At 36.4% G+C, this 22,394-nt stretch overlaps 2 protein-coding genes across 2 annotated transcripts; both read right to left on the minus strand.

Annotated features, from left to right (window-relative positions):
* Positions 1 to 4,286: 4,286 nt before the first annotated feature.
* LOC135696629 (cell cycle control protein 50A) lies at positions 4,287 to 10,828 on the minus strand. Its single transcript, XM_065216089.2, has 7 exons — positions 10,672 to 10,828; positions 10,420 to 10,553; positions 9,814 to 9,978; positions 7,410 to 7,581; positions 6,931 to 7,242; positions 6,369 to 6,534; positions 4,287 to 5,662 (listed from the first exon to the last, which is right to left on the minus strand). Exons 1-7 carry the CDS (start codon positions 10,760 to 10,762, stop codon positions 5,644 to 5,646), a joined length of 1,059 nt encoding a protein of 352 aa, XP_065072161.1. The 5' UTR covers positions 10,763 to 10,828; the 3' UTR covers positions 4,287 to 5,643.
* A 5,135-nt stretch (positions 10,829 to 15,963) lies between these two features.
* Positions 15,964 to 22,184, minus strand: LOC135696628 (cell cycle control protein 50C). The gene is made up of 7 exons (XM_065216087.2): positions 21,936 to 22,184; positions 20,248 to 20,381; positions 19,659 to 19,826; positions 18,746 to 18,920; positions 17,666 to 18,031; positions 17,221 to 17,386; positions 15,964 to 16,612 (listed from the first exon to the last, which is right to left on the minus strand). The coding sequence occupies exons 1-7, from the start codon at positions 22,000 to 22,002 to the stop codon at positions 16,561 to 16,563; spliced, it is 1,128 nt and encodes a 375-aa protein (XP_065072159.2). The 5' UTR covers positions 22,003 to 22,184; the 3' UTR covers positions 15,964 to 16,560.
* Between the last annotated feature and the right edge of the window lie 210 nt (positions 22,185 to 22,394).

Here is a 22,394-nt window from a genome sequence, read left to right on the forward strand (position 1 = left end):
GGAATTCATTAAGCGAAGAAATGTAGAATTCAGCCATTGAAACGTTCAAAAAACATCTTAAAAATAAGCGAAAGAAGATAAATGCCATTTCATTTACTAAAGAAACGGCACAATTTTTAAAGCAAGGTTCTGATTTTATATATACCTGTATTTATATATATATTTAACATTAATCGAAACAATGGAAATAGGTCTTTACTGTAGTTGTATAGTGTTGTCTGTGTTTCTTAAGACAGGAGGTCCACGTCATCCGGGTTAGTTGCCAGTAAATTAACCTCCTTATAAAATAAATGCCGCCAAAGGTCGAGAGTTTGGAATTAGCAAGCAAATGAGGGGTGCATGCAAAACAGAGGTAGATTTTTGCAGTTGATACCACAGTTGAAACATCTTCCAGAAATAGTTAAGTGCATTGCTTTTGAAGGAAAGATGTAACATTATTGGACACAATTGTGGAAATGGTAAGTAAAAACAAAAAACAACAACGATGTCTCTCAGAAGGTGTCAAAGTGCCTTTCATCTACCTTTTGGCTCATTGAGTTCTGCTTAAGCAGAAGGATCATTCTCAGCTCAGCAAAGAATAAAACGTTAACGGTGATTCAACAACTTGACGAAGCTTTGTTCGTATCAGTAAAGAGCTGACAAAATATTAAAAAAGGTTGCAAAAGACTTTGTACAACGATAATCACAAACAATATTGCGCTTTACTTTACGTTTGATTTACCAGCTATTGTTTGAAATAGTTTAAAGTAGATTTTCTTTATATATTCCGTTGCGTTTATCCCATCGAGTTTATGATAAATTTGGTGAAATAACTTAGCAACATCTAATAAATACAGCGAGAAACTGGAACATATTCTATCATGTTACACTAAAATATTTATTTCTATTCGACCAAATTAAGTAATCTGTATTAGCTGGTAACTTGACGTTAAGGCTGAGAAAAAGAGCTCCATATTATCACCGCATTACTTGACGTCGTTTCCTTTTTGAAATTGATCAAATCAAATAAATATAATTTTTATAAACATAAACTTATTGGCCTAATGCTAAGATTATAGATTCACTGTATAATTAAGGTATGGCTATTACAGGACATCTCCAAATCATAACTCGTGGTGTATCACAAGGGAGTGTATTAGGTTCTCTTCTTTTGTCAGTGTCATGTTGGCAGAGTAGAAGGGGGACACTTGAAACCAAATGAAATGTCTTGTTCTATATATTTATATAAATACTTGCAGTATACTTTCGCTGTGTTAAATGAGTGATAGAAAGAATCTGTTTCTGATAAGAAGAACCATTCGAATTAAGTCTTTAAAGTTTTATAAAAGACAAGAATATATCAAATGAAGCTCAGAAGGTTTATTGATAAGTCTATCTGTTGATTGGAATGACTTAGTGACGAGTGTAGTTGCTTAGCAAACAGAGCTGTGGGTGGATCATAAATTGATTCCAAATAAAACATAAAAAGAAATAATTTAGGCCAGGCTTAGTTTAATATACCTAACCACACAGATCAAAGGAGTAACTGCCTGTTGTCAAGAGTCGTTCAAATAAACCGGAAGATGTTGACAGAAGACTAAAGGGTTCAGGTTTTTACTTAAATACTGTATTCATAGGAAACACCTCAAACTCATCTAGGCATACATGGAAGTTTGAACAACAGTTCTTGTTTGTCAAATTCGATCGGTCATAATAAAGAGAAATCTGCTTAGGTTCTCTAATATCGTGACAGGGGGTTACAGTTTCTTTTGATTATGTCCTTGGAATAGAAGACACGACTATTTTCAACATCTTGCAAGTTTGTCTTGTTGGCATGTTTGGATTAGGATCGTCCTTTGCAGAAAAAAGAATTCAAAACCTGTGTCTGCATGCAAAGTTGTACGTCACATTGCGTTTTGAGATCACTGCCTTTCAACCATTCAATGTTTATTTACCCTTCGCAAAATTAAATAACCTTCAATGGTAAATTGCATAATCGAAACCCCATCAGGCATTGCGCATTGAGGTTATCTACACTGGTGAACGACGCAAACTCAGAAAATTCTACGTGATCAGCGACGCCGAAACTGATTTATGATGATGTGGACCTCACAGTGATCATGACCAAGTCAAGAGTTGGTCTATCGAATCGAAAAATACACTGGTAATACCTATGAATGCAAGGTAAAAGTCGAAGAAACCGATGATACATTGTTGGAATATAAGATAATGAGACAGGACAGTCTTTAATTAAAATTGACTTCAATTCAAAATGTGACCAAGAATTACGCAAGCGGATATCACGCATGGAGCAATATACTCATTTGGAGTTAATTTGGAGTCAGTGTATTTGAACTTTGCAAGTAAACTCGAAATAATACACATAATATAAACGAATAATACACACGCCGAATTGCGACGACAGTCTGAAACGAACAATTCAAGACTGGGCAAAGACTTCATTAAATAACATGCTATATTGAAAAAGCCATTGGCTACCATTTTCGCGTTTTCTAGGCAGATTCGCTGTCAAATTTTAGCAATATGTAATTTGATAAGAACAAGACGTGGCAACGGGCTGACGAAATGAAAGTCGTTTACACAAGCCATCAAAACATAACCCATTGCAATACACTGTGGCCGTTTGGAGACATATTCCTCGAATACGGATACCTCATCTTTAATTCTATTTCAAGCTGCCTTGGTATATTGGGCAACCTGCTACTTCTTGCTGGGCTTTTCAAATCCAAATTGATAAAACAGAACACAATGAGGATCATTTCGTGCCTTGCTTTGTCTGATTTCGGCATTTCGTTATTTGTTATTCCTGGTCTCTTGATTATCAAATTTCGAGTAACCATGAATTGTGAACTCGAGTTGATTTTGACGCTGGTTTTCATGTTGTTGGGCTTCAACACGGCCAATACGCTTCTACTGCTTTCGTTAGACAGGGTTGTATTAATTTCTTCGCCAGCATTTTATCGCAAATGGATTTCTGGAAAGCTTGTTAAAAACATTCTTTGCTGCTCCTGGCTGGTTTCATTAGTGCTATCTCTCTGCCGACTGTTTCTTTCTCCTGTTTCAATATCCCGGATGCTTCTTGTTATCGGCATGGTCTACTTTACCGTCGCTTTCATCTCCTATATACGAATCTTCTTTGTTGTTCGAAACCATACGCGAAAGTTGCGCGATAGTGCGTCTCTCAAGCCGCAAGCTTCTAACGTACAATCCCGAACCGTTGATGGCAATCCAAAGCCTAAAAAAAGGATTTCGTTCAAACTGGAAGTTGAAGTGTTTGAAGAGACAGCTCCTTATGAAGTCTCTGGTGACAGAAACATGGAGGTATACATGCTCCCAGGTGTGGCTGCGGTCCAGTTACAAGGGACCGGGAGCCAATCCGATCCAAGCTACCTTCCCGTTCCGAAGGACCGAAAAGCGAGCGATTACGACAGAAAGCCAGATTCGAACAGGGATAGATTTGACATAGTTAAAAACAGTCACCGTGCTTATGAGTGTATATGTGACGATAAAGAAGACAACGGAAAGAAAGTAGAGCAAATAATACCAACAAATGGGCAAAAAAGACCTCAATACTTTTCTAGGTTTATGCCTTTAAACTTTCACGATAAAGATGAAAACGCGTGGAACACAAAAAGCCAACATGGAGCATCATTCAAGAAGGAACTATCAATCACAAGCACCGTTGCTATTGTTATTATCTCCCTTTTCCTATGCTATATACCGTACATCTGGTCCGCATTTCTTTGGGCCAATATGGAGTATACGCAGAACATTCACGCTAGCTATCTAAGGCGCAGCTTATACGCGTGGGCTTTGGCACTCACATTTCTGCATTCTAGCCTCAGTCCGGTAATTATGATTGTGAGAAACAAGGCACTTCGGAGGAGCATGAAACAAGCAATGAAGCAGCTTTGCCTGTTGGGCTAACCGGCCTACGATTAGAAATGCTGCGTGCGTAGAGTCCAGCTCTGAGCTTGTATAGCATGGAACCAAAAGAAAGGTATCGTCGTTGGGTTACGCAGACCAGAGAGGCGAAAAAAATTTAATAAAACCACAACGCAACTTCGGAGGCGAACTTTGACAGAAGGGTTTGGGAGGTGCAGAGAGATAGCAAACTGAAAAATTAATCTAATTTTGTAGTTTCAAACAAAAGGAGACTTATTTTTAATGTAGAAATATAAAATAGGACGAAAACTCAGAAAGATGAGTGCCTTTATGCAAGAGGAAGCGGCTCGCAAGTTATGGTAATTCGCAGCTTAAGAATGAAACATACAAATGAAAAAGTATTTAATTGTTAACAATAATGAATTCAATCAACTGTGCTAAGTTTGTAAGTGGATTCATAACAATTTTCAAATACTTTTTACAATCTGCTTCTCATTTCTGTTCAAGTGCTACTGACAAAGGTCTTCAGCGGTTTTTAGATATATCTGCAACTTTTTTACTCATCAAACAGTGCAAGTGGCAAGAGCGGTTGTAAATTTACAATGAAATCAATAAACTGTAATTTTTCTATTTAATTCTAAACGTAAAATCTCACAAATTTAAACACGACAAATATAAACTCGAAATTTCAGAACATCACACGAATGAACAAATTAATAAACAAAATGTGTTTCCTGAAAACTGTGGTAAAATACTGGATGTTCGCAGTTCGCAGTGTAAGCTGGAATTGGTTCTGATACCAGATAATTTGTTTTGTTAGGGGTAAACTCTAGCCCTAAAGCAGTTGCAAGATTACTCTGCAAAGCTACTTTTCTACCTCTTACTAGCGATATTCCAGGCGGTCGTTGTCATGGCAATATCTACCATGATCCTTTTCACCTATCTTGAAGTCATCTGGTAACAGGTAATCAATCCATGGCCAATAGCTGGGACATAATTTGGGTATTTACACGGCATTTAGGCTCTAAATTTGATAAACAGACTTCAACTAACTGAACATCTAAACTGTCCAGCCTAAGTTCCTACAAACAGGTGCAAACTACCTCAACTCGCATCAAATTTAATAAATCGAAAAACCAAAAGAAGGTATGAATTAGTTACGTTTTAACTGATCACCACGCAGCCTCACCCACCATTAATACTATTTGCAAAAGCATTAATACTTTTGTAAATAAACTTGTCAAGCATCTAATTTTAAAGCATTTCCGTAGATCGTTGCCCGGAACATTTATCTCGAAAAAGTTAAAAATGAAAATTTGAAAATTCTTAGTTATCACCTCTTATGGAAGTTGCATGAATATTTTGTTTATCTAGAGGCGTAGGCTAGCCCCTCTCCTAATAGCTTACTATTAATAAATGCTTAAGGCTAGACAACCCACAAAAGCAAAGACTCTACACGTTTCCGACAGACCACTCGCCAAATTATAGTATTTTGTCAACATATTCCAAGACAAGTGCACAGAGACTCCTTTGCTTCATATAGAAACAACCTTAAGCCGCTTATTCGAACATATCCCTACTGTAAAGAAACAATTCTAAGCTTGACATTCAATAAACGTTCAAATATGTTCGTATGATAAAATTCTAAACAGAGGGTACATTCGCAATATTGCCTCAATTAATCTTACTCAAAATTAAATATCCCAACGATATACAATATACGCTCTGACCAAATTTCACACCAAGCTTTGAACAGATTTACAGATTCTTCAAGGCCCTGAAAAGATAGAAAAAGATTCAAGATGCATTACTGGTGCAAAATAAAATCAAGGAATGATATAAATCAAAGTTTTGTTTTCGTACAAGTGTAGGAGCAGAACGTCGTGTTAAACAGTTTGCTGTCAGAAGGAAAGATGAAAGGAAAGCAGTGGCAAGCATTTGGTCAAACATTTGGGGGGGGGGCAAGCCTATTGTTTTGACAAGATGATGTCACATTTGCTTATTGTTTTAGAACAAAAGATCATTGGCTTCAAATGTATTGATGGCGACTGCCCCCCTCACATCCCCAAGGAGTCCATCACTGAAGGAAAGAAAAAAGGAAACAGAAAAGAAATAAGAGATATGAAAAAGCAGGCAAGATCTTTGGAATAAGATTTACAAAGGGATGCATTTGGGAATCTAGGATTGTGAGGAGGAAAGAAAAGGCAGAGGAAGGAAACATGTTTTATAGCCAGCTTAAGAAATGGATGGATTGGAGACTGGGGTTTTAGGTTCAGAAGGTGTTTGAGAAGATTAAAAAGAGAAGTTCAGGGTAGTCCATGTCCGTTGGATATGGGGGATGATGATGACGACGATGGTGACTATCGCCTTGGGTTTCAGGTTCTAGATATAACGAAAAAATTGTATGGAACTATAAATGTTTCAATTAAAGATATAAGCAAGATACTCATAGAAAAATTGTGATAATCTGGACAGACTCTTACCTTGTTCGCACTTTCAAGTGGACAAACAAGAAAACTGCACCACAAATTATGCATATACAGCCAACAACAATATAGGCAATACCAAGAAATGGGTTCTTTCCACCAATCCAGGTTGATGTTGACAAAATCACACGCTTTTCACCTTTGAAAGCAGATACAGGATAATCTGTCTTAAGTTAAGGACTATCATCAAAACTTTATAACAAGTTCAACACCAAATAAGGACTTTCTGTGAAAACAACTGACGCAATCAAAATAAAGGGTCAAAGAAGGACGAGAAAATACTTAGACATGATATGATAGTGAAGAAAATGAGATAAATTTGTCAAATCATTAGAGGCAAACAGCTGTACCAAATTACTACTGACCCCATGGTCAAAATTTTCCCATCAAAATGAAATGTCAAAAATTAGCTAAAGTGCAGAAACACACTGAGGGAGAGTACTCGGAAACACACTGAGGGATAGAAATTGTCCTCACAACTACGCTTAGGAAAAAACAAATTTTTAAAACCATGCAACTAAATGTCTTCAAAAAAGTACTTCAAAATTGAAAAGGATACTGTATGTTACATCAATTTCATATTCTCCAGCTGACAATCCACCTTCCTTTATTTTGTGCAGTTTTCGAAACGTAGGGAAGGCAGCAACTCTCATCCATACAATGAAAGCTTCATTCTTGAAATATCCTTCAATCTCAGCGATACTCTTTTGCCAAAAGGATGGCTTTGCAAACGGCTTCAACTTCTCCACTATGTTGCCAGATGGATTTTTGAACTTGTCATTGACATCACTTTTCCATGCAATGTTTTTGCCAGACAGAGGAATATGGGTCCTTTGTTTGGTGCTGTTTATTTGGTACAGCACAAAAGTATCTGGTAACAATAAAAAAATGCTAGACAAATACTTTTATTTGATAATCAATACAAATCGTGGCAAAAGAACTAAATAAAAAATAAATATTAAATCTGGCTTTGATCTCAAAAGTAAAGGATTTTTGAAACATTCTGATTGATCATAAAATTCTGATATCAGAACATACCATTAAAAAGGCTGTTGGCAATTGCTCCACATGGCGCTACTGGCTTGCTCACACTCTGATTGTTTACCATGACATTGGCTTTATCAAATGGTGAACAATCACCAGCCACTTTCATCTTCAAGTCCCCATGTAGTTGTGAATCATCTCTAGATCGCACATATCTTCTGTGATTCTGATAGAAAAAACAGTTTCTGCTACAGTCTCAACTATCTTTACTAGTTGTCAATTTGTGTTTAGGAAGCTGTTTAGGAATTTCTTCCTTTGTTAAAGCACAATAGGTGCTGTAGTTGTTTGTTGTTTCCAAAAGACTTTTTATCAACATGGGAGAATTTCTAGCTGATGCTCAAATGAAGTACCCCCTTAACATGTGAAAGCTGGCAAAACTCTGCTGACTTAAAGTTTCATAGATTTGTCACAGAAAGACAGTTATACATTTACTTAATTTGAACTGAAATATGGCATATTTTCTATGGCTGATATTTTTATTAAAGAAAAAAATTTCAGTGTAGAGTCAGTCGTCTTTAGGATGAGTGTCAGTTGGCATAGTTTAGAAATTAAAAGTATAAGAAAAAGATGATTAGCACAAAATTTCAGGGACAATATTTTGCTTTAGCAGAACATAATTTTACATAAAAAATACACAGAATTTACAACTACCATAAATCCTCGAATAATCCTTAGTTGCAAAAACAAATTTTTGGGTGGGGGCTTATTTGAGGGGGGGCTTATTTGAGGGGGGGGGGCTTATTCGAGGGGGGGGGGGGGCTTATTTCAAAGTTTAGTATTTTTCTCAAAGGTTGATATAAGAACGACATAATTTTCTCAATGAAATAAATTGCAAAAAGCCTTTCTTGCAAAGGAAGCTTACTTGAAATAAGATATTATTCTGTCATTATGCTTCCCTCGAATAAGCCCCCATGGGGGCTTATTCGAGGAGGGCTTATTTGCAAAAATGATTTTTTTAAGTGGGGGCTTATTTGAGTGTGGGGGCTAATTCGAGGGTTTACAAAGTTTTGGAAATGGACATATAAACCCTGTTCAAATGTTTTGAACATTGTATTTGTCTTTCTTTCATAAAAATGACTATCAGGGGCAGCGGGCAGTGGTAATAAGGTTAATAGTCTGTTACCACTATTTTCCAAATAAAACTGTGATCATGAACACATATAAACTGTCAGAAAAAAAGTTCATGAAACCGAAATTTTAGGAATGAAACAAATTTCTATTCTTTTGCCAACAAAAACCATAATGCGCGTATTCATCTGTTATCAATGAGCTCTTTGTCAATTATCACCTTAATAGTTTTACAATTTTATTACTGCCAGCATTGCCAAACAACCAGGTTAGTGATAACCCATTGATACAACTCCTTTTTTCCATGAATATAAAAGCATGCTTTGGCTTTGGAGGTAATAGTTCTGAAATTCTTAACGTGGCTAGACATGACTATGTAATCAGCCGATATCTTTTAAACATGGAGCGCCTTTAGAAACAATAAAACTAAACATTTATGGAATGTCCAAAACGTTTTTCATTGGTTTCATTGTATAAGAAATTTACTCACAAGCAACGTCTGGATAAGTGGCCAAATTTATGACAAGGACAGAATTTATAAATTAATATTTTACCTACTACTTGTGGTAAAATTTGATATTCAATATCAAATAGCATTTTAAGGTGTCTTTCAATGCAAAACATTCCAAATAAATTAATCTTTTTTCAGATGAAGGAAGTGTCTTTTCTTCAGGATTTTGCTCAACAGGAGCAAATTTAGCCCATATTTCTGATTGTCATCAAGCTTAAAAAACATGTAGCAAATAACATGACATACAAGCTCCATTCGTTACATTTTCTAAAATTGTGGTTCTTTTTACAGGAGTTTTTGTTTCATTTAGAGAAATGCATTTCTAATTCATGGTCTCTGTATTTTAATCACTTGCAAAACTGAACAGCCCCTTACAACAAGCATTTCCTTGTGTAATAAACCAAATATTGAGACGTAAAAAGACCTCAAAATATATTTATCTTCATCATAATCGTACACACACAAAAACTAACTTACAACACATGCTAACTGGAATAGAGGCTAGATATGATTTATGCACATATTTTAATAATATTGTCCACAGGGGACAACACTTGGTGCCTAGTTTCATCCCCTTTTTTTAATGGATCATAGAAGCTATTATCAGCCCCATAACTCTGTGTACTGCCCCCCGATGACTGTAAGTTGTTGTTCTTCCCAATTTGTGAGAAGCTGCACCAATTGCACAGTAATGTTCATTGATGTACTAGTATGAGAAAGGTAAAACGAAAGTATTTTCCATTTTTGATTGTAAAGAAGTCCCTCCTCTTTAACACATTGATATTTTTTTAAATAAGCTGAATTTATTATGTTCCCTACCTGATAAAAGTTTGACAGACCATAGTAAAGGTATACTTTGCTATCAAATGCAGTATCCAGTTTGAACTTCAAGGTGCAATAACATGGCTTGGTGAAATTCTTTTCAGTGACCAGTGTCTTGTCACATCCATTGCAATCAGTGTAATCTATTGTTTTCTCTTTAACCTATGAAAATAATGGTTTTTATTTTAACTCGTCATACATACATTTTATTTCAATTAGACTAGTTTGCATGCTGTACAATATAACACAACAGTATAACTTACAATTGAGGCAAAATCGTACTAGAAAAAAGCAACTTTATTAACCAGTTATGAGCAAAGTCCATTACCAAGTGATAACAAAACAGTACTTGATGGAAACTGACAAAGAAAGTTTGCAAAGAAAATTTGTAATGCGTTTACTAATGCCACCACATAGCAGGAAGGAAATTGACAACGGGAAATTTCGCGGTCTCAAGTTTCTTAAAAAATTAGTAAAATAAATCGTGATCATGCACTCAAAGCGAGCTACAAGGCTACCTTTAGCATTGTAAAGGCTTTTTCATCTGCCCGTGCCTGCCTGTTTTGAAAACTTTCAAGCAGAGCAAGTGTTAAGGTAATTTACCTTGTTCGAAGTAACTAACAAACCAATTCCAATAGGGACGAATACTACTCCGATGAAAAAGAAAACTGGCAGAACAGATGATGCAGTCAGGATTGGCTGCCACGCTTTTAATCTTTGCTGCTTAAAATCGGAATCTAGGCAAGATGAAAAATAAATACAATTTGAGCAGGTGAACGTTGTGATACTACGGTCAAAGAGGAGAGTTTAAAAACACGAAATGAAATCGAAGCATCGTTGAGGAAACAAACATACTTCCTGGCTTTCGTGATTCTTTTGAAGGTGTAGATTTCTCGCTACCATCGTCGTTACTTGATCCGTCAGCACGACTCGCAAATCCCGCCATCTTGTCCTGGAAACCTTCTGCCCTTCCTTCAACAACAACACTTTTGGTTTCTGAATCTCCTCCGCAAAACCAGGGAGTTTATAAATATGTGGAGTTTTTGTTCTAAAACAAAAGCAAATGTGACATCATCTTGTCAAAACAAACAAACAAAGTGTTTTTGGAGAAGGTGTATTTTTGTAACATCATAATTTAAAAGATTTGTTTCAACAGATGATGGGCTGTTTTCATTGTCTATCTTATTTTGGCTAGAAATTAATACCAGCCATTTAGGTCTAAACTTTATATAAATTTTGCGGTGTCAATTGCAACAATTTTCGAAACCCCTCATACCTTTCTTTTCTGCTCATATTCCTTGACACTAATTTTGTTTATGATGCATATCTTGGTATATTCTAAAATGAACTACTTCTTGTTTTTGGACAATTACTTTAACTCTATGCTTCATTTCTTCTACACACACAACTTTAATTTTTACCAACGATGATAAGAACAGCACACTGCCCTGTTCTGGCTTACTATCAAAATTATGACATAAGATAGCTATTTGTTAAACGGTAGCGAACTTAAATTTTTCCTGTTGCATTCTTGTACTCCAGTCGAAGTAGTCTGCCCTAGGCCCCTTTTTAAATATGCTAAATTTTATAAATCTAGAGCACAGACCTATAAAATATAACAAAGACTGCAGCCTACTTTTAAGAGAAAAGTATCGTAAAAAATAGCTGGCCATTCTTTACAATAATCAAGAGTAATTTCAAAATTCCTTAAGCTAAACAAAATCCCATTTGCAAGTTGCTTGAAAAGTTACAAGATTTGTAAACTAACTATTTGAGCGAAAGCTAGTAGTCTAAACATTGTTAATTTGCATGATTCAACATTCTGACGTTTAGTTGGGAAAAAGAGACTTGGCTTGATAGCTTGCTGTAGTTTTTCCAAGTCTCTTAAGCTTTCTCTTTTGAACATTGTAAGGCTATTTTTGCAAAAGATAATTCTTGGTCCTTGTTCCAGATTACCTTGATTGCAAGATTCAGAGAATTTGACGACGGCCGAATTAAAATCTACCTTTTATCTAGCAAATATGTTCCAAAACCCTGGATAGAAGTAACTGTCTTATCCAAAATATTTAAGTGTAATTGCCCGCAACTCGCGCGCGATAGCGCGCGAGTGAAGGGCTTATAGTCTGCCCCGCGTATAAGTAGCATATGGAAGCTTCAGTTCATGTTGTCAGCACTTTGTCAGCAGATTTTGTCATTTTTTTACTGCCATGACAACTGTCAATCAATTTCATTGTCAATCAATCGGCTTTGTCGAGGAGGTAGTTAACCGCCACCTCTTTGTGCGGAGCGGAAGAGAATTATCTTCGGAGCGTTGCTCTGCCAAGACTCTGTTAAATAGACAGGACATATAGCTTGACAATCTGACATTCAAGCTAATGTTTACTTTCTCAACAGATTCTGGTAGTAGGGAGTTCAGGCTTTCATAATCTGCCAGGTGACTTTTTGGAAAATGCCTGGATGTCACGTGATTGATGACGTCATTTAACGGTAAAAAATCAGACAAAATCATCGTTAGCTCCTCACTGAAGGGTTATTTTTTAACGCAACTTACATATTTTGACTCGTCTCATTGCAAGCTTTCAAATGATATATATTTAATCAAGATTTGCCGACATAAGTATTTTCATTATGACGTCATAACAAATTTTGCATGACGTCATCAAATATTTTATTGTCATAAAATGATACGTTAGCATGATTAGGTTTTAATATGACGCTGGCTGTCAACAAAAGCTTTTCTTCCATATGTTTTTCAATTAAAATATTAGTATTTAGTTCATTTAAATTGAATTTGTGCCCACCGCAATAGCCAAAGTTCGAAACAGGTAGTAGTCACTATCTGACGAGTGAGTCACTTCTTACTCCGAAGTCGCAAAGTCTTGCTCCCACTCTGAACTGGACAATTATTTCTCTGCATCTGCATTTGACTGTTGCTAAGTCGGAAAATATCTTCGCACTATTATAGACTGTCGAAGATGTCTTCGCACTATTGGTCTTTAGCGCTGGGTATGAAAGTGTATGATTTTCTTCATTGGTAAATTCATCTCCTGCGTCACCTTCATATTCTTGTGATGTAAAGGAAGCTCTCGGAGATGAGGAAGCTGCTTTCCTGTGAACCATTTAGACTTTAAACGGTCGAGTATGTCGTCCAAATTTCAACATCAGGCTTTTGGGACATGTCTTGTAGTAGTTGCACCTAAACAGTGTAGCCAAAATAACCTTGTTAAGTTGATACAATTTAATTATTTTCTGATTGAGTGATTATGGATCTGCTGGAACTGCTGCAGATGATTTTTTTCAGATTTGATAAATATCTTTGTCCCTAAATAGCTTTTATATGTTGTTCCACTATATTCTGCTGTTTCACGAATGTCTTTGCTTTTGCGATAACTCCTTCGGAGAGACTTTTAATGATGACTTGTTTCTGGTTCCTCGTTAGCTTTTTTCACAGTAACCTTATCAATGTTGTGCTTATATATATGCAGTTGTCTCAGCCCACAATTCCATTAATTTGTGATAAAATACAGCAAATTTTGGAACCAAAAGTTTCAGCGATGCCTCAAATCTTGACGATTTGTTTGTTATTTATGCACATAAACTGCTAATTTGTGGGTTTGCACTTCTGTGTTGCATGAACAAGCAGCACACATAAATCAGTTTCTTTTGCAACAGCAACTACTTTTGCATCTCTCGAGTTACCATGCAAAATATTCTGGTTTCCGCCTTTTTGTGGTTACATCTTGAAGGGACTTCTACTTGCTTTTTGAAGTCTCCGATGCTTCTCCTCCTTAAGCTACGATAAATTGAATTGTCAGGGGCCTGTGACCCTCAGCGCTTCGAAAGAATTCGGGAGCAAGTCTCATAAGATTCTCTTTTTTTCATCAATGTAAAAATACTCTTCTTACTTTGGAGTATCTTTTGCTCTCCACTTTTTATATGCACTTGCCTTGATGACTCTCTTTTGCCGTTTGCTTGCTCGTGTGCTGTTTCTAAATAGCGTTGACTTTGTTTCCACTTCCACTGCTTTAGCCTCATAAGGAGGATTAGCACATCCATGGATGTTCTTGAACCAAACACTGAATGTTTCCTTGGGTTTGATGCTACGAACTCAGGCCGTCTCATCAAATCTCCATCTGGCGTTTTCTGGTGGCATTTTTACAAAATGTTCTCACGGACTGATGACATTAGCGCTAACATGGAAGAAATATCTCGAAGAAATGAGCTATTTTGCTCGAATTGTAGGTTGTTGCTGGCAACGAAAGTATAGTCAGAAATTTAAGCTGCATTCTGGGGCACAAAGATCCAGGAAAACAGCGAAAGCAGTCTCAATAATGAACGAAGACCACCAAGCTTTCGTGATTGGCAAGGCTGCCTCTATCGGAAAGGCATTTTCATATCCCATCAAAACCATAACTCTAGTCTTGCAACTCCTGAAGGTGTACTGTGACAAGGAGATAAAGCTGTGCTTCTTAATTTCATGTGCAAGGAGCCAAATCCATATATAAATCCACCATCAGAAAAATGCCAGATGGAGTATTTTATTTTTGAGATGGCCTTATTTCGCTGCAGAAGATAGCCTTTTTGAAAAAAGTCATGCACCTTCAGCAAATCGGTAGGACATCTTGGATAGCCTATATTGCCAAGACATTCTTCCGATTTAGTGTAACATTCAAATGCAGATGCAGGGAAATCATTGTCCGGTTCAAAGTGGGAGCAAGACTTTGCAACTTCGGAGGAAGAAGTGACTCACTCGTCAGATAGTAACGACTTCTTTATTTAAACTTTGGCTATTGCGGTTGGCACAAATTCAATTTAAATGAACTAAATACTAATTATTATGATTGAAAAACATATGTAAGAAAAGCTTTTGCTGATAGCCAGCGTCATATTTAAACAAAATTATGCTTAACGTACCATTTTATGACAATAAAATATTTGATGACGTCATGCAAAATTTGCTATGACGTCATTATGAAAATACTTATGTCGGCAAATCTTGCTTAAATATATATCATTTGAAAGCTTGCAATGAGACGAGTCAATATATGTAAGTTGCGTTAAAAAATAACCCTTCAGTGAGGAGCTAACGATGATTTTGTCTAACTTTTTGCCGTTAAATGACGTCATCAGTCACGTGACATCCAGACATTTTCAAAAAAGTCACCTGGCAGATTATGAAAGCCTGAACTCCCTACTACCAGAATCCGTTGAGAAAGCAAACATTAGCTTGAATGTCAGATTGTCAGGCTATATGTCCTGTCTAAAAGGCCTTCGGTTTTTTGGCACGAAAACGGTGCTGCATCACAGCTCGGTTCTCCGCAATGGATGGAAGTTTTGATTCGAAGTTTTGGGAATCAAAACCAGTCGAATGCCACACCTTTCTCCCAAAAACTCGAGACCGTAGGAGCAAAAGTTATGATTGTCGTGATTATCGCCTGTACATCGCTGTACGAATCCTTTATCGCAATCGATTTTAGCTGTATCCGTTCTATCACGTGTCCATTTTCAGACGTCTTTGTTTACTTCACGAACCCTCGAAAAACTTCATGATTTTCAAAAGGGCGTTGGACTTAAATCAAAGGCAAACTGAACACCAAAAATTCTTGATAAAAAGAATAGTTTAGCATCAACTAGAGCAGCTGTTTTTATAAAATTGTGAAAACCCAAGATGGTGTCTTCTTCGAATATCCTGACCTAACTTTTCAAAACAATCATTATCAAGGAACTAATTGTTTGCGGGCAATACTAGCAAGAGCTATTTCTAGTTTATAGTTGAATTGACAAAATAAGTTGAATTAAAAAATACTTTAGATCTAATTCAACAAATTTTGAAATCTATAGTCTTTTCTGGATCTTTGATTTACTTTATTTCATCAAGGCTTTTCTTGCAATGTTTTGTTACCATGGCTACAGAAATGTTGCATCCATGGTTATTATCACTAGGCTTGTCAGTGGCTGTTGCTTGTTGAACCCATGTATTTGTTTACCTAGTTTTTGCTTTGAAGAAGACCGTTTAAATGAGGGCAGCAAATATGCATATTTTAGCAAAAAAAGAGCTGGTGTGAGATTGTTCATTATGAAGACAATTTCCTGTTGCCTTAGAGTTCAAGGAAGACATACACGAGCCAGAAAAAAAGAAATACTAAGTAATTTTATGCAATAAGTGACGAAATATATCATGCAAAAAGTGCGATACAATAAATCTTATTCATAAATGAAAGTCACAAAACACATCGCCATTGATCATGGCAAACAACCCGTGCAAATACCATCTATTGTTTTAAAACACTATGTACAGGCTGTACATTAGATTTGTGCGTAATACAAGATTGAAGCTTATTAAAAGCTAAGAACCCAAAAAATCCAAGTTAAAGAACATGTTTCTATATTATTTACAAGTTATGGCAATCTTTTTATTGGAAGCATCTGTTCAAGCACTTCTTTCCGCCAAGTAAAAAATAAACAGTGGGTGTTGCAAATTCAAAAATTTCAGATAGGGGTGACACCTATCCCCCTTTCCTGGGGTCTAATCAAAGGTCTATGAAACCAATTTTTCACGATACTCAATTTTTTTGATACTGTACCTATAATTACTGTACCTTTACCTTATAAGACAGATAACTTATTCAAATGCAAACCCAGCTCTATTTATTCTAACAAACCCCATACTTTAAAAACTGTGTGCAATCAAATTCTGCTTAATGCTTTAGTTCCATTTCATAAAAGAAAACATTACAAAATGTCTTATTTTGCACGTAACTCTATACCATTATCAATCGAACCAACTTTTTGTGTTCTGAAAAAGAAGAGAAAAAATTTTGAATTTTTACTTTCTCGGTTAATTGAAAATCTCATGTAAAGTCAAAAAATCACAACCAAATGAAGAGCGACTTGAAATACTGTAAAATGAAGCATACTGACATGAACCATACGGAGATATACAGCTACGGGGATATACAAAAATATGGAGTAAAGCATACAATTGTATCCAGAAAGGGATTGTCTGAAACAATATTTCCGGAAGACTTTTCCCTTATTCCACCATTCTGCTCGAAACTCGAAAGTTTTTGCAATCCATATCTCAACTACAATTCCTTAATAAATCTTCTCTTATTTCCCGGTTATTGGGGGGGGGGGGGTGCAGCACTCTCCCATACCCCCCAACAGTTTCGTCCCTGAATGCTGTTGTAACTCTAAAAAAGCCTCCATACTTACTTCCTAGTGATCTGCAAGTAAACCTATTGGAATCCAACATACTTGAATTTTTGTTTTATAATCTTTCTTTCGATTGATACTTGATAAAAGAATAAGGGGGATGTCACATAAAATGCAACAAACACAACTCTATGAATTGATCACGAAAGCTCAACCACCAACCCCAAATATTTTGCCTAGTATGATTACCTTGTTCTGGACTTCATGTGCATCACTGTTGCCAGAAACGAAGAGATGAAACTAATGATTCCAATTGTGAGGTAGCAGACACCAAGAAAACTGTTCTTCCCACCAAGCCAACTAGCTGTCGTCAATACAAAATACTTCTTGCCTTTGAAATCTTTTACAGGGTAATCTGTGATTCATAGTTAAGGAAATCTAGACAACTTTCATAGACACTATCAGGAAGGAGGAGATTAGTGTCCCTTTAAACGTAAAACCAATGAAAGTGGCTTCTTTCCCCATTAGTTTTAAATAATTTATAAGACTTTGGCCACGTGTCTTGAAATAGCTTGCTTTCTAACGTTTCGTTCTATTCTACAGACATTGACGCACCAAGCAATAGCAAGGGCGTGGCACCAAGCAATAGCTAAGCAAAATAGCGGGGACAGGTATGTTCACGGTGAAAAGATACTGTACTTGATGTCCATACGGTAGTTGCCTTTAGGCAGGCCCTTTTCAAAGTGTGCTCCAACGTGAATGATCCTTCTATGAAGTTTTCGAAAGCTGGGGAATGCAGCCGTCCTCATCCATTCAATGAGATCACTGTTCAAGAATCCATTCTCCTCAGGCTCGTAAGGGCTCAGCTGATAGACGGGATTTTGCCAGTTAATAGGGGCACCAAACCCTCTCAGTGCTGAAGAAAGTGTTCCATTCTGTACGTTCTTGAGAGACGGGTTGCGGAACTTATGGCTCTTTTCAGATGACCATGTGATATCTTTTTGTGACATGGTCACTTCAAGATCCGGGCCTAGCTGAATGTACACCATTTTAAAGGTATCTATGTTGGTGAAAAGACGGCACATTATTAGCATTTTCAGCATTTTTAGCAAGAATAAGCTAGACAAAATGGTCAAAAACTGAAGCATATCAAGTTCAAGGTCAATGCAGTAAAGATCATGTAAAAGACATCATATCTCTGAAATCTTAAAGTGATGACCAATAGGAGGTGACACAGAAAGGAGGCCTCCTTTTCTTGCTTCCAAAAAGGCATCCTGGGTACCAGACTCATTCTTTATAAAATAAGAACGAGTCTGGTACCAAGAAAACCTATTAAGGAAAGAGATTTTGTATAGAATTTCTGATATTTCCATGTCTTTCAGTTCTCAAGCTAAACTCCCTGCTAGACCTTTAGCCTGCCAAAGTGATGACTTGGCTATCGCTTAACTCTTTCTCTTTCGTGCTATCAACATTTAATTACACTTATGGCTTTGAAAAACACAAAAATTTTAAGACATACTTAAGCCATTTGTCTGGCGCTATCAAGAAAAGATCAGAAATCCTAAGCTAGAGCACATGACTGTTAAGTTTGCTTTACACTTTTGTAAAAGTCATAAAACGGAACCTTAAGGAAAAGTGGTTTTCCCCCAAAAGTTTGGGAGTACGTGCCCCTGGTGCTTTCAGCTCCCAATGTCTCTGCTTAGCAGACTGGCTCTTACATCTTTATACTGATGGAAAGGCGAATCATTCTTTTTAGTGACAAATATTTCTATACCGTTAAACAGACTGTTTGCAACAGCTCCACAAGGTGTGACTGGTATGCTCCAAGAGTTATTTTTGTAATTTTCTTTTTTATGCCTGAATGGTTCTTTGCAAGTAGGTGCCAAGGTTGTTTTCACGATTCCATAAAACTGCTCATCATCTTTGGAGCGAGCATACATCCTGTGGTTCTAAAAGCAAAGCAAGAAAAATAGCAAGAAGTATGAAGCATTTTTAACATTGGGGTATTTTAAACATTGGAGGATACAACTTTTGTGAGGGCACTTATCGTGGTCACTAGTAACCAAGATTTTTCAGCAAAACGGGCACTGTGACAGTAAAAATCCAACCTTAAAGAAGAACTTGCTCTTCCTGAAAAGGCACTTGCAAAAACTTGGGGGCATGACGCCCCTTGTTCCTACATCTCTTAATAGAACCATTGATTGAAAGACACCACATGCCACAGGCGTTGCTAAAGTATTGACATTGATATACTATTCGTTTTCAGATGGGCAATGACAAGTTTATGCTCATACCAATAGTAGAAAACTGTACTGATTTTTAAACTTTCATAGAATCTCTAATCTACTTAGGAACAATCAGAAACAAAATATGTTTTGCATAAGTCCTCCTCTCAACAACTCTTTCTTTGAAACAGGAGCACCAAGGCTTCAATTTTGTAGAAAAGACAGACGTAACCACAATGGTAAGTGAAATTTTCCCCATAGGTCTCGACAAATTTTATATCGTATTTCGGATGAAATTAATAAGAAAATGCTGAGAAAAGATACAATAGTCCCTTAACCCTCTCCAGCGACTTTTGTTTTGAAGGACTCTGGCCAGAACAAAGAGTATTTTTTGACAATCTAATGTAATTGAGGCCTTTACAGTTTAGCTTTTAATGATTAAGAAAATTATTTTAACCAAACCTGGAAGAAATTGTCCAGCTTGTAGTACATGAAAACCTGGCCTTTGAATTCATCTGGCAATTGAAAGGTGACCTTGCAACAATACTTCTTTGTTCCACTGGCAGGATTGTATGAACTGCCACATTCATACTGCTTGCAATTCGTATATTCTACAACTTTCTCTAGAACCTGAAGACAAACGGAATGATGAGCAAAAAACGCATGTGAAATAAAAAAAACTTGGTCCAATAAATCCAACACTCGGTTTGAGTGAACGTAAACTGAGTTAGAGGTTTCAAATCTCATGAGTCATACTCAACTTATTGTAAGAACTTGGCATGAAATTCTCCAAATCAGGGTCGCTGGGTACAGCCACGCATGCCTTATGTTGTCAATTGACTCGGGCATACCATTGGATAGATTGTCTTCACAATTTCAACATTTTAATAAAAGCTTACAGAATCACGATGGTTTGATTGGGAAGCTGAAGATATGCTTTGTAGTGATGTAATTGTCTTTTGGCAGGTATTGTAGAATAAGCAACAAGAAACATTGTAAATGCTTTTATTCAATATGAAAATGCATTTTATGCTGAAAATATTAGGCATACCTTGCTATTGACGGTCAGAAAGACTATGCCAATTGGAATACATGAAATTGTAAAACAAAGAAGCACTGGAAGCATCGTTGAAACTGAAACTTCGAGTCTGAATGCAGAAAGGTTCTGCTGGGTGAAAGGGGAATCTGCAAAACATTTGATATGTTTAGAAGCGTGCATAAAAACACTACAAGCAAATGTTATGGACTATTCAGAGGATATGAAGGGATTTCGGAAAGGCTATAAAGAGTGGTTGGAGAGTCATTATGGAAGATTGACCTTTAGCAGAGTTGAAATCAAGCAAGAAAACTGTATAAATTGCATATTGTAACTGAAAAGTAGAGCACCAATTTTCCTATTCGATGCTAACAAAGCCTATTTTAACGTTGAAGAATGCAGTATGCTCTCAATTAGTGAGACCCTGGATATTTCCCTTTAACTTCATTAATTTCATTTTAATAGAAAAGACTTGCTGAAGTAAGGCCCCGGTTGAGTGAAACTTTCCTTCTTCCTGAGTTTTGAAGTTAATTCAAGTAGGACTCTCCAATTATTAATTTAAGATTGTGAAAATTTCAAAAAGTTCTAATGTCGTAAACGCTTCTCTCAGATGTCTTGGTCAAGGAAAGAAAACTAAACTCTGAATTGGGTGCTATAGTACTGAGAGCATTGAAGTAATTTTACATAGCGTTGGTACATAATGCCGCACAAAATACATTTACTTTCTTTCCCATGTGATGTTGTATATCTATGATATATACATTTCGTGGTAGCCCATTATCCCAGTGTACATTTGATCTGTGATTAGTTTTCTAGTGCAACTTTTACTTTAACTTAATCCGCGAAGTTAAGCTATGCGAAAAATTTACAATGATCCACAAATACATTTTTCCGCAAAAGATTTAATTTTTTCTTATTCAGGGACACATATTCCTGCTATGTGTACAAAAATCTATTTGCTAAAATTGTACTATAAATTTTCAGTGTACATTTTTTTCCTGCTAGCCTGAGTTCGTACAATCGCTCACTAAAGGGGACATCCTTTTCTTCTTTTGCCCTACTTAGCAAGAGATTCGTGACACTAAGTGAGACAGATATTTTATGTCTTCTAGAGGTCCCATTAACGGGTGTACACTGTAGCATCATTAAAACTAGCACGACAAACAAAAATAGTGGTGCTGATCTATTTTGCCACAATTCGAAACATTTTAGCCAAGAATGGCGAATTTTCAAGCCGATTACCTATGGACTTTAACGATTTGTTACATTTCTAGTAGACGTATCACTGGAACTGGTTCATTTTTGGACACAATAGCAACATTGCAAAATTGTAGCAGATTCAAAATATATTACGCTAACACTATTAGCTTGGTTCTCATACTTTAAAATATATTACGTTCGCTCAAGGGTAAAATGGCAATGGCTTACAAAGCAAGTAGATTTGAAATGACGACACTAGGTTGCTATGGCAAGAAAACCTCTAAAGAAAGTATCTAATGGAATTACAAGCAAAATAAACAAGGAATGCTCATGATATCGACTACCCGAATTTGGACATGAATTTAGTATCAAGCAACAATAAAAATCAGTCAGCTTGGATTAAAAGTATCAAAATGAAATGTGAAGATAACTTTTGATTGATGGTATTAATTTGGTAACATAAGGTGTTTGGGAGACAAGAAGAAACAACTACTTAGTCTTACCAATCGGTTTGTTAGGATGCAAAGCATCTTCGTCACCTTTCTTCTTTTTCCAAGGTAGAAAACGCATTATGAGAAGAACTTCTAACTACACCATCGACTTTCTCACTGCAGCACGTTGTGAGGATTAAAAATGGTCTCTCTGATTCTTCATCAATGGTAAAGGCTTTGATATGTTAATAACTACTGACAAAAGAGACATTACAATAGGTCACCCTGCGTATGAATTCGTTATCTGAATCTCTATTTGCCCCTTGCAAACACGACCAAACTCATTCAGGTCTTCAAGCTCTTTAATACTGAAAGTAATTAATAATTAAGCATGATAGATAGCACTTCAGGTCATGTGTGTTTTTGCGGCAAAATGTAAGCTTTTTTCTAAAATAAGGAGATGGTAACGTTTCATCTTTAGTGAGCTCATCTGTTAAGGAGCTGTGTGGCTTTTAATAAATTTTCAATAGG

This window comes from Rhopilema esculentum, chromosome 18 (genome assembly GCF_057945365.1).
Source record: "Rhopilema esculentum isolate cy_ngs chromosome 18, ASM5794536v1, whole genome shotgun sequence".
NCBI classification, from domain to species: domain Eukaryota; kingdom Metazoa; phylum Cnidaria; class Scyphozoa; order Rhizostomeae; family Rhizostomatidae; genus Rhopilema; species Rhopilema esculentum.

Bases quoted from the DNA above. Each gene is read 5' to 3' on its own strand.
- LOC135696629 (XM_065216089.2), bottom strand. From the start codon at position 10,762: ATGGCGGGATTTGCGAGTCGTGCTGACGGATCAAGTAACGACGATGGT. The intron at 7,582-9,813 runs GTAGGGAACATA...TTTTTCTATCAG, and splicing joins GTCTGTCAAACTTTTATCAG to AATCACAGAAGATATGTGCG. The intron at 7,243-7,409 runs GTATGTTCTGAT...TATTGTTACCAG, and splicing joins TGCCAACAGCCTTTTTAATG to ATACTTTTGTGCTGTACCAA.
- LOC135696628 (XM_065216087.2), bottom strand. From the start codon at position 22,002: ATGCGTTTTCTACCTTGGAAAAAGAAGAAAGGTGACGAAGATGCTTTG. The intron at 18,032-18,745 runs GTATAGAAATAT...TCACCAACATAG, and splicing joins TGCAAACAGTCTGTTTAACG to ATACCTTTAAAATGGTGTAC. The intron at 16,613-17,220 runs GTAATCATACTA...CTTCTTTTTCAG, and splicing joins CACATGAAGTCCAGAACAAG to AACACAAAAAGTTGGTTCGA.